Source organism: Mytilus edulis, chromosome 3 (assembly GCF_963676685.1).
Source record: "Mytilus edulis chromosome 3, xbMytEdul2.2, whole genome shotgun sequence".
Classification (NCBI taxonomy): Eukaryota; Metazoa; Mollusca; class Bivalvia; order Mytilida; family Mytilidae; genus Mytilus; species Mytilus edulis.
Genome location: NC_092346.1, coordinates 94,555,992 through 94,571,722, shown reverse-complemented (window position 1 = coordinate 94,571,722; position 15,731 = coordinate 94,555,992). Strand labels below are relative to the sequence as shown.

The window sequence follows — 15,731 nt, the reverse complement described above, 5'->3', positions numbered from 1 at the left end:
ATGAAATTCGATCATAGAAACGTTTTAACATAAGTTCGATAGAAATAAAACGAGAAAAATTAATTAACTCATTACTGTTAACCTATCTTCTCTTTCGTGTTGTGTTTACCGTTTGTCATATTCATTGTTCGAAAGAGGTTTGTCTAGCTGCTAAAGCAGGTTCAATCCACCATCTTTTTCTTAAAATGTCATGTACCAAGTTAGGAATATGGCAGTTGTTATAAAAAAATCCGTTTCTTAGTATGTTGGAATTATTTTTGTGAAATTCAATTGTTTTTGTTGTTCCTTTGTTTACCTCTTATAATTGATGTGTTTCCCTTGCGTTTGGATTGAGATCTGGATTTGGGTACACTTAAACGATGTGTGACAATTGAACAGCGGTATACTACTGTTGCCTTTATTGTAGCCACAATCCCGTTCTCCTTTCCTCGAATGTTACCTACTGAATTTTACTCATCATTAGGTGTGTAAATGATTTAGCCACACGATGATTGCTACATGTGATACAGGTTCAACTCACCTTTCCTGGTCACCTTAGATAACACAGTCTTGTGTTGGAATTCGAGTTGCTCAGATTGAAGGTTTATATGTTGTTTTAATGTGAACTGTTAATCTTTTTTTAATTTGGTCTCGATTTGCGGGTTTAAATATCCCATAACGTTTTACCTGTATTCAAAAGTTAATTAAGACTCGAGGGTTACTCAGAGCTCGGCTTAATGTATTCAAATACAACCCTGTTTGAGATGTGTGTAGACCACATATGTATGATTACGTATTGTTTCATTAGTCTGCGGTATACGCTTCATATCCTTTATTAACAAACATATCTGTTTTGACTTATATTAAAGACTTTCCCTGTATGCTATAAATTGGAATGCGATCGAAATGCAGATTTTAATGTCTGACATTCCACACCCTCTAATACATGCACTTTTACATATTAATAGTTTTTTTATGTAAATATTTTCATGATCAAATTTTGTTATTTGAAAATGTTACCCATTATCACAACCAATAGTTTAATCAAAGACGATGAATACATGAATACGTCAAATGTCTTTCATCACGAAAACGATTATAATACAAAGAGTTCAATGGTATGATGGCATATCGATACATATAACAAGAACGCTTAAATGAAATAATTGAATATATATAGATGCTCCATCCGAATTTGACTAGGAAATGCAAAGCTGTATCTAAACAAATTATCCACCATATTAAAATCATATCTACCTGTGACTACTTTTGTCATTTGTTTTAATCTGCAAAAAGGCTGTTAGCGTGCAAAGTATATATTTAAGAATTTTCATCACTTACCTACTTGTTTTGATTTGTCAATATGCAGGTCTCTAAATGCTGTTTTCTGTTTTTGTTAATGTTAGTTATAGACACAATCAATGCTACTGTTCAACCTGATAAGTACCAATTTCCTCTATTGAGCCATTATCATAATTTCATGTCGACGGAAATATATACAGAGTATTGGTAGAGAGAAAAGTTTGTTGTTTTTTCCTTTACACATATGTACATGGATTCTCTGTAAATACATGTATCAACCATGCCAGATATAGGTTGTGGCAGAAAAGCTTCAAACTTTGTCAGTTAATACACTTTTATGTATAAATGAAAAAAATAATATTGATATTGTTGCTATGGACCATGGTTGCCATGGTAACATGATATTCTAATTTACCTTCAAAATTGCTCTTTTTCAACTATGAAACAGGTATACTTTGGGCAAATATTATAAAAATTTGTAAAATCTGCAAATTTAGAAAAAAACACAAGATTAAAACAATTCGAAAATTAAAATGGCATTATACAGACTAAAATTAAAGTTCAACTTTAATCTGGCATTGAAAATGGTTACCATGGAAACATATGGATTTAATCTGGAGATCTATAAAGGTCTTACATGTCATTTTTAGACACAAATCAACATCAATACTTGTATGCTTGTTGCAATAAATTTGAAGTATAAATAAATGCTAAACAATATCTTATTTAAACAAAAACAAAAAATTGATGAGCATTTCATCAAAATAGATTTAAGAGATAAACAAAAGTCATCTTACGAATATAAGAGACTGTACACATGGCAATAAAGGTGAATTGATAAGAAATGCCAACTGAAATTTTGAGGAATAACATAAAGTGACACAGACAAAATAAAGTTTTTATTCATAAATAATGCAGTCAATATTTACAAAGACACAACTATCTAATTTGTACTGGCCAAAAAAAAAACCTTAGGGCACCTCCTCCTTTTAACAAATGAATTGAAACTAAACACATTTTAACTGTTATTTGATCCCAAAAGTATTTTATATTTTGTTTCCTGTCTTCTTCCTCTGCTGCAACATAATTTTCAGAACTACTAAGTCTTTTTCACTTTCTGACAAAGGCGGGAGAAAATTGAAACCATTTGTCGGTCTGATTAAAATGCTCCTTTTTGTACATGTTGTATCAAAAGGAATTTCTCATCTCATCAGCAGCCACTTAAGGATCTACCTTGTTACCAAACACCTTTCCATTTAAAATGTTTCAGTCATGTATAATATATTGCCTTAGTTGTTAACTTAAGGTGACTCTTGATTTATTGACTTTGATGTCCATCCCATTTAAAAAACTTTATCTGAAGTAAGTGCCAATGAATTATTAGTTTGTTCTAAAGATATAGACTTTTTATGCTGATTTGAAATTATCTTATCTGCATACAATCCTTTTGCTATTTCTAATATTTTCATTTTTACACCATTTAACAAAGAATTGACTATGTTGTATAAGGACACGCTCTTCACTGCTGTTAATGTTGCGAATTCTCTTGTGCAGCTGTCTTCAGGACATTTGAAATGGTAATTCTTGTTTCCTTAGTACATGTAGTAGTACAGTTTTCTCGATTTCCAAGCTCTGAAATAAAAAAATAATAATTAAACATTAAAGCTGTCACATAAAAGCTCACCATTTTGTGTACATTGACAAAAATCAACTTGATGAGTCCTCTTGTAATACTTTAAAACTAAAAGTGTATTTTAGTTACATACTATGTAAATGTGTATATCGTCAGGAAATTATGAATCAATATTTTCTTTCTAGATTTTCATGATATTATGTTGCTTGGTAGTAGAAGAGTTGTTAAGAAAATTTTGCAGTATGATATTGAGGCAAATAAGTTCAAAGGGGCATAACTCCTAGAAAAATTATGAATCATAAGCACATCTACATACAGTAAGAGATATAACTCTATAGGGTTATTACAGAAAATAACTTGTGTGTGTTATTACAGATACTATGTATCCCTTAAATTTTCTAAATCTGTAACAACATATGTTTGTTATTTGTAAATTTATTTCATTTATAGTGGGTTTTGGGGAACTCTTGAGACTTTGCGCAGAAACTAAATGCATAGCCTTGGTAACTATTAGTTTTAATTAAATTAATACATTTTTGATTAACCATGATAAATCAATGAGACAAGGCTATTAAGGGATACACTTAGCTGTGATAACAAGGCTCAGTTATTAAAGGGATGTAACTTATTATATAAGACACTTGGGAATTTCTAAGAAACTTGCGCAGAACCTCATTACATGCTCGGGTCATTATTTCATTTTCTTACAATAAATTTAAATATATTGTAATTATAAGCATGATGTATGTCTAAGTAAATGCTTTGAAGTGATATAGAGGAGCTGTGATAACACCCTTAAGTTAGTACAGGTTATATTTTTTCTGTAATAACATATAGGTGTACTATGCAAAATTTGCAAACTATGAACTGCTATATCTTTCAATAGTTAAGTTTACATAACATATAGACAAAAGTTATATCAAAAGAAATTTTACACACTTGAACTAAATTTATGATGTTTATTGTCCCTTTGAAATATGTAACCTAAGTATGTTATCACAGGGATTTTTAAGTCCTCAATAACAAATGTATGTTATTTTTCTGTAATAACCCTATAGAGTTAAATCCCTGACTGATATACTAATTCCTTATTATCTAAGTTTGATGAAATTCTGCTGTGTTGTTTCAGAGGAGTTGCAATGACAAACTGTGGCAGTAGTTTATTGAGGCAGATGAGTTCAAAGGGGCATAACTCCTAGAAAAAAAGTATGAATTCTAATTTCCTGTTCATATGCACATCTACATATTATGTCCTTATTATCTAAAAATGTTCAAGAAATTCTGTTGTGTGGTTTCAGAGGAGTTGTAATGACAAACTTGCATTTGTAAATGTACATTGAGGCAAATGAGTTCAAAGGTGCAAAACTCCTAGAAAAAAAAGTTAATCATAATTTCCTTTCCATATGCACATCTACATAACATGTCCTGATTGACTAAAAAGTTCCATAAAATTTTGTAGTGTGGTTTCAGAGGAGTTGCGATGACAAAAACAGAACAGACAGACAGAAGGGTGGACGGCTCAAAACATTATACTTTCTGCAACTTTGTTGCATGGGGTTTAATAAGAAACAGTTTATATCAACTTACTTATTCTGGGTTACATAGTTCTATTTTTTTAAAGCAAAAAAATGTACTTGAAATTGCAAATAGAAGAAACTGAAGTTTGACGCAAACAAGCTTGCTCACTTTTACATGTTTCCTGACTACATATATCGTCTAGGTTTAACAATAGAACACCTTTAACTGGACTTGTCTGAAATAATATCAAAATATAAGGAGGAAATAACAATAAAAGTTTAATTCTTTACTACATACATTTGTTTTAAAGTGTGTAATAACAATGAATAATTGTATTATTTAAGCTTCATGTTTTTCAATTTAAATGATATAAATCTTATATTTTTTTAAACAAATCATTGTTTTTATTGTGTTTCAGTAAATGGCTTTAAATGCTTGTATTTTGGACTTATACATGTAAATAACATAAATAGGAAATGTGTCCATGGGACACTGATGATGGTTCTGCTAAAATATATCATATGAAGTTATATAGTAACATAACTGAAGTACAGTAAAAGTGACAGTACCCAAATTTTGTACTTTATCTGAATTTTGTGGTAAAAGGGATATGTATAAGTTTCATAACATTTGGTTAAGGAAAACTTAAGTTAGGAAAGGGAAACAAAAAGTGAGCATTTTTTTTCATTTTAAAGGGCATAACTCTAGAACGGCTAAAGTGACATACTTTAATTCAAACTTGATCTGTGTTTTGTGGTAATAAGCATTGTGTATAAGTTTGATAACATTTGGTTGAGGTAAACTAAAGTTATAGAGCAGAAACTAACTTTTGGACGTGGGTACAGACCGACAAAGGTCAAAATTAATGCTACGACAGAGGCATAAAAATTTAGGAATGAAGCTTATAGTTTTGGTTTATTCAGTATAACAGTATAATAGACAGCTAAAGACTGTTTAGTACTTTTCTTTAAAGTGATAAAGTGCTTACATGATTAGGATAATTGTCCCCATATTCAAGTTATTTGTTTTAAGTTTTTTGTGTATTCCAATATTTCCATTTGAGGATATGTATTGCCATGTTTTATTTATTGGATTTTTATTCCAATTGTTTCTGTTGAGGATTTTTGTTTTCCAATTTCCATTGAATTTCCAATGTTCCATGTTACAGATATTTATTACTATTTTTAATATTAAGTATATTTATTCCAATGTTTCATGTTAAGGATGTTTATTCATATTATTCTTACTTGGGATGTAAAATTATACTAGATCTACTCCTGAATTTTAATTACAGGTCTTTTATAAAAGCATGCAAAGCAAACCTTTAATCAACTTGCTTGCTATGTTTGTTTGTATGTCTGTATGTCTGTGTGTTTGTAAACAACGGGTAGGTAGTCTGTTTCAGTCTGTTTACTATTTACTGGAATTTGATTGGACAATAAACATTAACTTCATTCCATGTCAATTTTTATTGTCCAATCAAGTCACAGTATATAAAAAACAGAATCAAACTCTGCCTACCTATTGTTTGCAAACATCCAAGCAAGCATAGCAAGCAAGTCTATCAAAGTTTTGTTTTGCATGCTTTTAAAGAAAAGCTGTAACAGTGTTCTGCTATTTACCTTTCTTGCTCTTTTGATTGGACCTGAATCATCTAAAGCAGTGACTTGATCTATACACATGGAAAAAAGTATTGCAACACCAAATTAAAATTAAGTTTAATCAATAAGTATCGCATGCAGCTACTGTACCCGTAAACAAAACAGATGTTTTTATCCTCATTGTTTTCAACACTTTAAATAACCAAGTTTTTAAAGTTATGTGATTGACACCTTCTAATGGGTCCTTGACAACTCTTAACTGCAGCAAGATGGCAGATTATCAGCATAAGAGAAGCAGGGATGTCGCTGTAACAACTGCACGTATTGTTGGTCATCACCATTCCACTATAAGTCTTTTTGAGAATAAAAATCAGGCAGTAAACGCTGTTAAAGACCTTCCGAGATAATGAAGACCCCCTATACCATTTGCTTGGGACAATCAAGCATAATGAAGGTTGGTCAGAACGAAATCCATTGCATACAAGACAACCCTAAAACGAGAGTGGTGACCATACAGGAGCCTTTTAACAAGAACTGTTCGAGATCGACTTATCGCTACTGGTTATCGTGCGATAAGACCATTTCGGAGACCTATGCTAACTTTTGACTTATTGATATTCATGTCAACACTGAAGTGTTGACTCCTGGGCTGGTGATACCCTCGGTGAAGAAACGTTCGCCAGCAGTGGCATCGACCCAGTGGTGTAAATAGTTATCAAAAGTACCAGGATTATAATTTAGTACGCCAGACGCGCATTTCGTCTACATAAGACATCAGTGACACTCATATCAAAATATTTATAAAGCTAAACAAGGACAAAGTTGAAGAGCATTGAGGATCCAAAATTCCAAAAAGTTGTGTCAAATAAGGCTAAGGTAATCTATGCCTGGGACAGGAAAATCCTTAGTTTTTCGAAAAATCCAAAGTTTTGTAAACAGGAAATTTATAAAAAGTGACCACATTATTGATATTCATGTCAACACCGAAGTGTTGACTACAGGGCTGGTGATACCCTCGGTGACGAAACGTGCACCAGCAATGGCATCGACCCAGTGGTGTAAATAGTTATCAAAAGTACCAGGATTATAATTTAGTACGCCAGACGCGCATTTCGTCTACATAAGACATCAGTGACACTCATATCAAGTTTCAAGTTTCAAGTTTTTTTTATTTCTCAAAGACCCCAACAGGGGTATGTGAACAATAACAAATACTATATAAGTATTCATAGTATAACAAAAGTATCAAAGTAATGCAGTGAACATTATAAACATTTATTAATATATATACATTTGAAAAAGTAATGCATTTAAAGGAAACTTCAAATGGACATATTTATGGTTGAAACAATATTAGTTTAATTAACAGCAGCTAGTACAATTTGACAAAACATTGCAATTTAAGGAACAACATTATAAGAGTCAGAATTAAATAACTCATAAAATTTGTCAGTATTATGATAGGTAATAAGATTACAAGGTAATAAAGATTTCCTTTCATTATTGAAAAAAGTACAATTAAATAAATAATGATAATCATCCCCTAGTTGGTTTTGATTACATATGTCACAAATTCTGTTGTCACGTTCTATACCCCAAAAGCGACCCCTTTCAATAGGGTGTCGATGATTAAGACATCTAAAATTGCATAAGGTTTTTTTCAAATCATCTGGTAAATTAAGTAAATAATATTCTAAACCATGATTATATTTAACAATGCTGTAGTTAAGACATTTTGGTGAGTTAAAAATAGTTGTACCCCAATTCTTCTTAAATTGATCACATAATCTTTGTTTAACAAGTTTTGATAAATTTATACATTTTGGTACATTTTGTGCAATCCAATATTCAGAAAAACCACAATCATTCAAGATATTTTCAATATATGTTATCCACTTAGAATGGACAAATCTTTCTTATGCATATTAAACAACAATTTGTACAACATAGCAGATATCTTGTCTTGTTTATTATATATGAGCCTTTTCCACATACCTATCATTCTGCTCTTTATAAATATATCAGTAGGATATCTACCTAGTTATCCGTATGCAATACAATTAGGAGTAGATTTTTTAACACCAAGTATAATTTTGTACAATTGTAAAAAAAAAGATTCAACAGGAGCATTATTCTCATAACCCCACACTTCACAACCATAAAGAAGAATTGTAGAATCAAACATTGTAAGTAGGATATCAATAGGCAAATCTTAGGATCTACATTTTCTCAACATACTATACATTACTTTTCTACCCTGATCCAACAATTTAATTCTATTTTTGGAAAAAGATCCATTTGACATCAAAATTATACCTAAATACACAAAGTCATCTACAACATTTGAAATTTCACCATTTAAAGTAAATACAGGTTTGTCAATTTTTTTAAGTTTATTAAATATAACAACTTTTTTCTTTGAAGCATTAATTTCTAAATTCCAGGTCTTACAATACAAGTTAATTGCGTTAAGAGCAGTTTGTAATTCTACCTTGGATTCAGCTAAAATAACTGTGTCATCAGCATATAACAACAAGTATAATCTAAATAAACAGATATTTCAACAGTAGCAAGTACTAGGTGGATGGCATCACATACATCAGATAGACCATCATAAGCTTTCGAAATAAACTCTACCAGGTCAGTTAAAAACAGTGAAAAAAGAACAGGAGACAGATTTTCGCCTTGGCGAACACCAATATTACTTTGAAAATATTCAGATAACTTTGAACCTTGCCTAACACAGGATTTGGCATTTTCATACATAGCATGTATAATATTTGCATCAACACAGTTTTGCAACAATTTAAGCCATAATGCTATTCTAGTAACAGAGTCAAATGCCTTACGGTAATCCACAAATGCACAATACTATGTTTTTTACGATACAAATAAAACTCAACTAATCATTGAAGATTTAAAATGTGATCATAAGTACCATATTTTTTCCTAAAACCTGCCTGTTCTTCACAGAGAACATTCATTTTTCTAAGAAACAATTTAATCTGTTATTCAATACAGTTGTAAAAAGTTTACCATAACGGCTTAGAATAGCTATACCCCTATAATTATCAGGGTCCGCCATGTCACCTTTACCTTTATAATTGGACATATAATACCAACTGACCATAGGTCAGGTATTTTACCAGATTTAAAAACAATGTTAAACATTTTTACATATATATCAATCATTTTCTGAGAAGAATTTTTCAAAAATTCATTTAATATAAAATCTGTACCACTTGATTTATTATTTTTCAATGACTTAATTGCTTTGACAACATCGTCTACAGTAATGACAGAATTCAGTTCAACATTCAAATTAGTTACAGCATTACAATCAATATCATCTGTAAAATCACCATCCCGATCATGTCGTACATTACTCAATTTCTTAAAATGATCAGGAAAACTTTCAAGTGATATCTTCTCTAGTACATTTGTCTTTCCATTACTTGATTTGTTAAGTAATGACCAATAAGATTTAGGATCACTTTGACTAAGATTTCTATTCAATGAAGTTTGTCTATATTCGTTACATTGTGTGTACAAACTTTCTTATACGCTTTACTACATCTAATCACTTTTGGCTTTATGATAATCCTTCCTTATAGTATAACACTCTTGATTAAACCACGGTTTATTAACCTTACAATTTTTAATATTTCTATTACAATTATTGTTTACAACATTTTTTTCTTTCAACATACCACATTCAGAAGCAGCTTGTATATTAATATTATTACATTATTCAATTAAACTGTTAATGAAGTCTTTATTTAGACTTGCAATATCAATGGCATCCAATTTATCATTCAAACATATAATATTTTCATCATTCAAACAATCATTAAAAGACTGAAGGTTTTTGCTATCCCAGACTGCTTTTACAATAGTGCTGGGTTCACCAGAGTTCGTACATTTATCCACATCAATCAATTTACACAATATTTTAACATGCAAGGCAGTGTGAACATCACTTATCATTGGGTCAAATGGTAATACTTTAAATTCTGATATATAAGGAAAACGTTCAGGTGATAAAATATAGTAATCAACAATAGTGGTGTTTTTACAAGTTAAAGCACCTATACCTTTGTCTTTACCAAGTCTACCATTAGCAATCAGTAATTCAATATTTTGACCCAACTGCAATAGTCTGTTTCCATAATTATTAACTGACAAATCTAAACTGTGACGTGATACTTCAATACCTAAAGTTTCTAAATTTACAGAGTTAATAACATCTTTTAATTGTACAGAATTAAGAACATAATCATTGATTTCAGTAAAATCAGTCTTAGTTCCTGTATGCGCATTAAAGTCTCCAAGCAGACACACTTTACATCTCGTCTCTGCTGTGTATTTAATTAAGTCTCTTTCTAATACATCGAAAATGTCAATATTACTATAATAACTACTGTCAGGCGGAATATAAACAGCCCCAAATAAAGTAGCATAATCAAATATACTATTATCAAGTATGAACCACAAAACATTTTCATTTGCACTATTCAACACTTCAACATTTTCAAATAAATAATCACGAACAAACACAATAATACCCCCAGATTTACGTTTTGAATTTTTAAGATTAAGAGGCCGCAATGATTTAAAATTATTGATATTAATCACACCTTATTGATCAAGCGTTTACTCACTGAAACACAAAATATCATAACTATTACACAACACCTCCAATTCAGGAGATTTTAATTTGCTTTTCAGATTACACACATTTAAAGCTAGAACTTTAACAGAATTGCATCTATTTGATTTTACAGATTCACTTTTTTGTATTCCGCACACTTGCATCAATAGAATTTTCTCCATTATCACAATTCACAAAACTAGAATGAGGTGTAACAATAACCTGACTAGAAACACGGTTTGATGAATTTCCATCCATGTTGCGAATTGCGTCTTCCCTGCCTGACCTATTCAAGATTCCTGATTCCAAGAGAGCCGTAATCAATGGAGTCCACACCCAGTTTATACCAACACGGTGGCAGCTTACAATATCTGACTTTTTTAACTTTATATTCATGGCCTCATTCATTGTACTCGAGAGTACGTTCACGGCCGGTAACAACATTTGCATAACTTTTACTGCTGTCATCTCGGATTCGTTGAGTGCCTGTACATTCTAGGTCGAGGCCTTCAATAAGTCAAGGATTTCATTTGCCGGGTTATTTGCATCACTGTCAATGCCCGATCACGCCTCGGCAAAGTTGCTACATACCTCATTGAATGGTTTGTTTTTTTCTTAGGGTCGGTCCTTGGCGGCATTTTCAGATTAGTTTATAAACAGTAAATAGATTACAATGTTCAATGAAAGTTACCTTCAGGATGTCAAAATATACCCCACATGTTTCAATTTCATATTTTCATCAATAACTGAATGTTTATTACGCAGATGATAGTGGATTTCAATGAACCGTTACTTTTCACATATCATAGCTCCATTAAATACCGGAAGTTCTAAATCAATCAAAATATTTATAAAGCCAAACAATGACAAGGTTGAAAAGCATTGAGGAACCAAAATTCCAAAAAGTTGTGCCAAATACGGCTAAGGTAATCTATGCCTGGGATAAGAAAATCCTTGGTTTTTCGAAAAATTCAAAGTTTTGGAAATTTATAAAAAGTTACCACATTATTGATAATTATTATTGATTATTGATACACCGAAGTGTTGACTACTGGCTGGTGTGAATCACTTCCTCATTTTTATGTAGATATACTAGTAGGAAGATGTGGTGTGAGTGCCAATGAGACAACTCTCCATACAAATAACAATTTAAAAAGTAAACCATTATAGGTTAAAGTACGGCCTTTATAATCTCAATAATAAAATAAGAAAACTGTTTTAACAAATAATGTATTGGCTGGTGAGGTTGGAAGGTTGATCAAGCTTGTTTCGTCTCCATTTCTTCTTCATGTCGTGCACTATGTATTGCATATGAGCTTTAACCAACCTTCATGTATATTGATCGCAAATCAAATTTATGACTAAATAAACAAAAGCAAGCAACGTTTTGAAATAACTGTATTGTCTAGAGCTTTCATTCATGTTTGAACTTGCCAATACTATCGCGTTGAGCTGTGATCAGCTTTGTTTAGCGTGTGTATGTCTCCTTGATGTATTGCAAGTTTAGGCATAGGAAAATAGTTAAACCCTTTCAAATATTTAGAATAAATCTTCAGATTATATTTTGTTTTTTAAATAATTATGTCTTTCCATCATGTTGTTGAAGTTCCTTTTGGTTTTCTTGTTAGTATTATATTTTTCACCCTTTCCGTTCGATTTTAGTTTTGCAAAAGCTTTAAATAGCTTAAACTACCAACAACACATGATTTACAAATACGTCAAGGTGGTCAAAATCGTCAGTTGACTCCTCATTTGAGTTATCGCCCTTTAATACCTTGCCACGCAACTACACATTTTACACATACCCCTTTCCCACGCGATTACACATTTTTACACATACCCCTTTGTCCCGCAATTACACATTTCTACACATCACAGTAAAATCGGTATTACTCTAATTTAAAGGCGAAAATAATGAAATTGTAAAAAGAAACGAGTTGCTGAAAACTTCCCCTTTGTTTTTAATAAAATTTTATGATCGAATAATGTTCAGTGTACGATATTTTTGGAGCAGACGACAGCTGTAGCAGATATTTCGGAAACAAAATGTCCGCCGTTTTTCACTGACGCTGACATGTCTGAGCAAAACAGCTTATACTCTGATGAGGGCAGTGACGACAATGAATTATCAAGTGGGGATGAATGGCTGGAGAATTATAATGCTGAAGTCGATCATGTTTCCCCTGACAATACACCCGTGGTATCAGATGAAGAGGCCAATGACGAGGACGATGCAGCTCCCGAAAATGCAGAACTTGTTTGGAGAGAAACATACGAAGAACTTGACATAGACCCCTTTATTCAGATTACTGGTCCATCACACAATCTGAACCCTAATGCCAGTGAGCTTGAGTATTTCAAGCTTTTCTTCGACGATAATATGCTTGAGAAAATTGTGAGCCAAACAAATCAATATGCAGCTCAAAATGGCCCCGACCCACTCTGGAGTGATACCACCCGGGATGAGATTTCGGCTTTTATAGGTGCTTTTTTCATAAGTTAATATTATTCAAAATAATTAAAACTATATTCCACACCTTTCAGAGTTAAAATTTACCAGAAAATCCTGTTTGCCAGATATATATCTGGTTAAATATTTGCACATACTATGTACATAAAAACACAGGCAAAAATTCCAAATTCACTTCAATTTGCCGTCATAAACCTTTGCAAAGTTGAATAGACTTACCATAATTAAAGAAGAACATATACATTCCAAAGATAATAAACTAGCGAAATATAAAAATCATTTACATGCGGTTTTTAATGCAATTACACTAAAACAAAACGTCAACATGTACACGTTAGAAAAACAAAACAAAAATGTCAAGGACGTAAAATGACGTCAAAAAAATGTGTGTCACATGACGGGCACCTGTCAATACCAAAACAAAATTCCTAAAATAAGAAAGGTCACATAGTGCGCATTTTGTTTTAACTGTACATTGTTGTACATTGTTGTCACGGTAAATAAAGATCTGAAAAATTCTGAAAAGAAAAGTAAATGCTGTATTATTTTAATACGCAACATGTACTTTATTTGGTAATTTATGTTGAAACTGGAATTAGTATTTCACGTATATTTTTTCAGGGATGCAGATATTAATGGGAATAAACCAGCTTCCTGATTATTCCTTTTACTGGTCCAATAATAAGTATTTAGGGAATCAGGGGTTTAAAGAAGTCATGTCAGTAAAACGGTATGAAAAGCTCAACCAATATATCCATTGTAATGATATAGAAACTGATGTCCCTGTAGACCAACCTGGGCACGATAAGCTCCACAAGATACGCCCTCTTATTGATTCATCTCTCCAAAACTTCGCAGCACGATACAACCCAAATAAAAACCAAGCCATTGATGAAGCTATGGTGGCTTATAAAGGAAGATCGGTAGCCAAACAGTATATACCATCAAAACCCACCAAATGGGGATTCAAAGTGTGGATGAGGTGCGATAGTAAATCTGGATATTGTCACAAGTTTGGTATTTATATGGGAAAGGAGACGGCTGTTGATAGTACAAAGGGTTTAGGACATCGTGTTGTGGAGAAATTGGCTGAAGATCTACATCATAAAAACCATCATTTGTATTTTGACAGTTACTTTACCTCAATACCATTATTGCAAGATCTGTTAAGCAATGGAATATATGGATGTGGAACCATTCGACAGAACAGAAAAGGCTTTCCACAAGATTTAAAGAACGCCCCGAGGATGCAAACTGGCCAGTTTGTAAGAAGACAAACAGACAATATGGTGGGCGTTGTTTGGATGGACAAGAAACCAGTTAATGTTGTGGCTTCCAATGAGTCATTGATTGAGGTAACCACATCATCATCATCAACAGTCAATGAAACAATTCACATCAACTTTGGTGCAATTAATATTTGATTAAACAAAAATACACGATTAAATCCTTTGATGGGTGGACAGCATCATTATAATATGAAAAGGTACAGTTTCAAATTAACAAATCAATATTTAAGCAAAGCTTTAATTGTCAGTTTCGGCCCATACACACACATTTACATACGTGCTAGTGCATTTCCAAGTGAATAACGTCGCGTATTTATGCTTTGCGGGAAAACGACTGTAACGTGACGTTACTGTTGCCTGGTAAGTAAAAAACATAAAAAAAATAAAGATCTTTAGTGGGGAAATTGTGCAAGTATTTGAAATCTGTCTAACAGACAAAATCACATCTAATTGACAATTCCAGTCATATTGACGTATTTGTAGATTTTGTCTTGCTGATCAGTTTTGCTATTTGAAGTTTCTATTGTAATTATAAAATGATAAAATTAAATTTGATAAAAAATCTACAAATACGTCAATATGACTGGAATTGTCAATTCACTTTGTATAGAGTTATTGAATAAACGAATGAATGATTTTTTTCTTTGCAAAGCAGTCGTTACATGCTATAGTACCGCACACATATTTAGACAATATTATGAAATATTACAAAAGACAAAAATCAACTAATTAGATGTGATTTTGTCTGTTAGACAGATTTCAAATACTTGCACAATTTCCCCACTAAAGATCTAGATTTTGTTTGATACGAATTGCCTAAGTTGTGTCACATTTGGCCACGAACAGTAATAGATTAATTAAAATTGCAGCCGTACAAATTTATACACAGGACACACTAAAGTAAAATGGTACTCATCTTCAACATTTAACTTCAGTACCACTACGTAGCTTTGTGAAAAAATGTGAGTTATAGTTATAATCTACGTAATTTTCAAAACAAAAATTTAATCTTATAATTCTGTACATAGTAAGTTTCTCACAATACTGTATAAAAACAAACCAGCTTTGAATAAATTGATCTTTTATTGTAGTTTTTATTTCTAGTACATCTAATTATAATTATGTTTATACCGGACTGCTGATACCACACACAGTTTAAACCAATACAACACAATAGATCACGACCATTGTAAACCCTATTATTTTTACCATTATTTACATCTCTGAGTAACAATATATAGATAATCATTATTGTCAACATATGCAGTAAAATAAAAATTTGAACTGG

At 31.8% G+C, this 15,731-nt stretch overlaps 1 protein-coding gene and 1 long non-coding RNA gene across 2 annotated transcripts; one reads left to right on the top strand and one right to left on the bottom strand.

The window, feature by feature from the left end:
- Positions 1–2,165: 2,165 nt before the first annotated feature.
- On the bottom strand, positions 2,166–13,782 carry LOC139517815 (uncharacterized). The gene is made up of 2 exons (XR_011663210.1): positions 13,374–13,782; positions 2,166–2,913 (listed from the first exon to the last, which is right to left on the bottom strand). It is a non-coding gene; the product is annotated as an uncharacterized lncRNA (long non-coding RNA).
- On the top strand, positions 12,461–14,817 carry LOC139517814 (piggyBac transposable element-derived protein 4-like). The gene is made up of 2 exons (XM_071309260.1): positions 12,461–13,167; positions 13,776–14,817. The coding sequence occupies exons 1-2, from the start codon at positions 12,759–12,761 to the stop codon at positions 14,576–14,578; spliced, it is 1,212 nt and encodes a 403-aa protein (XP_071165361.1). The 5' UTR covers positions 12,461–12,758; the 3' UTR covers positions 14,579–14,817.
- Positions 14,818–15,731: the final 914 nt, after the last annotated feature.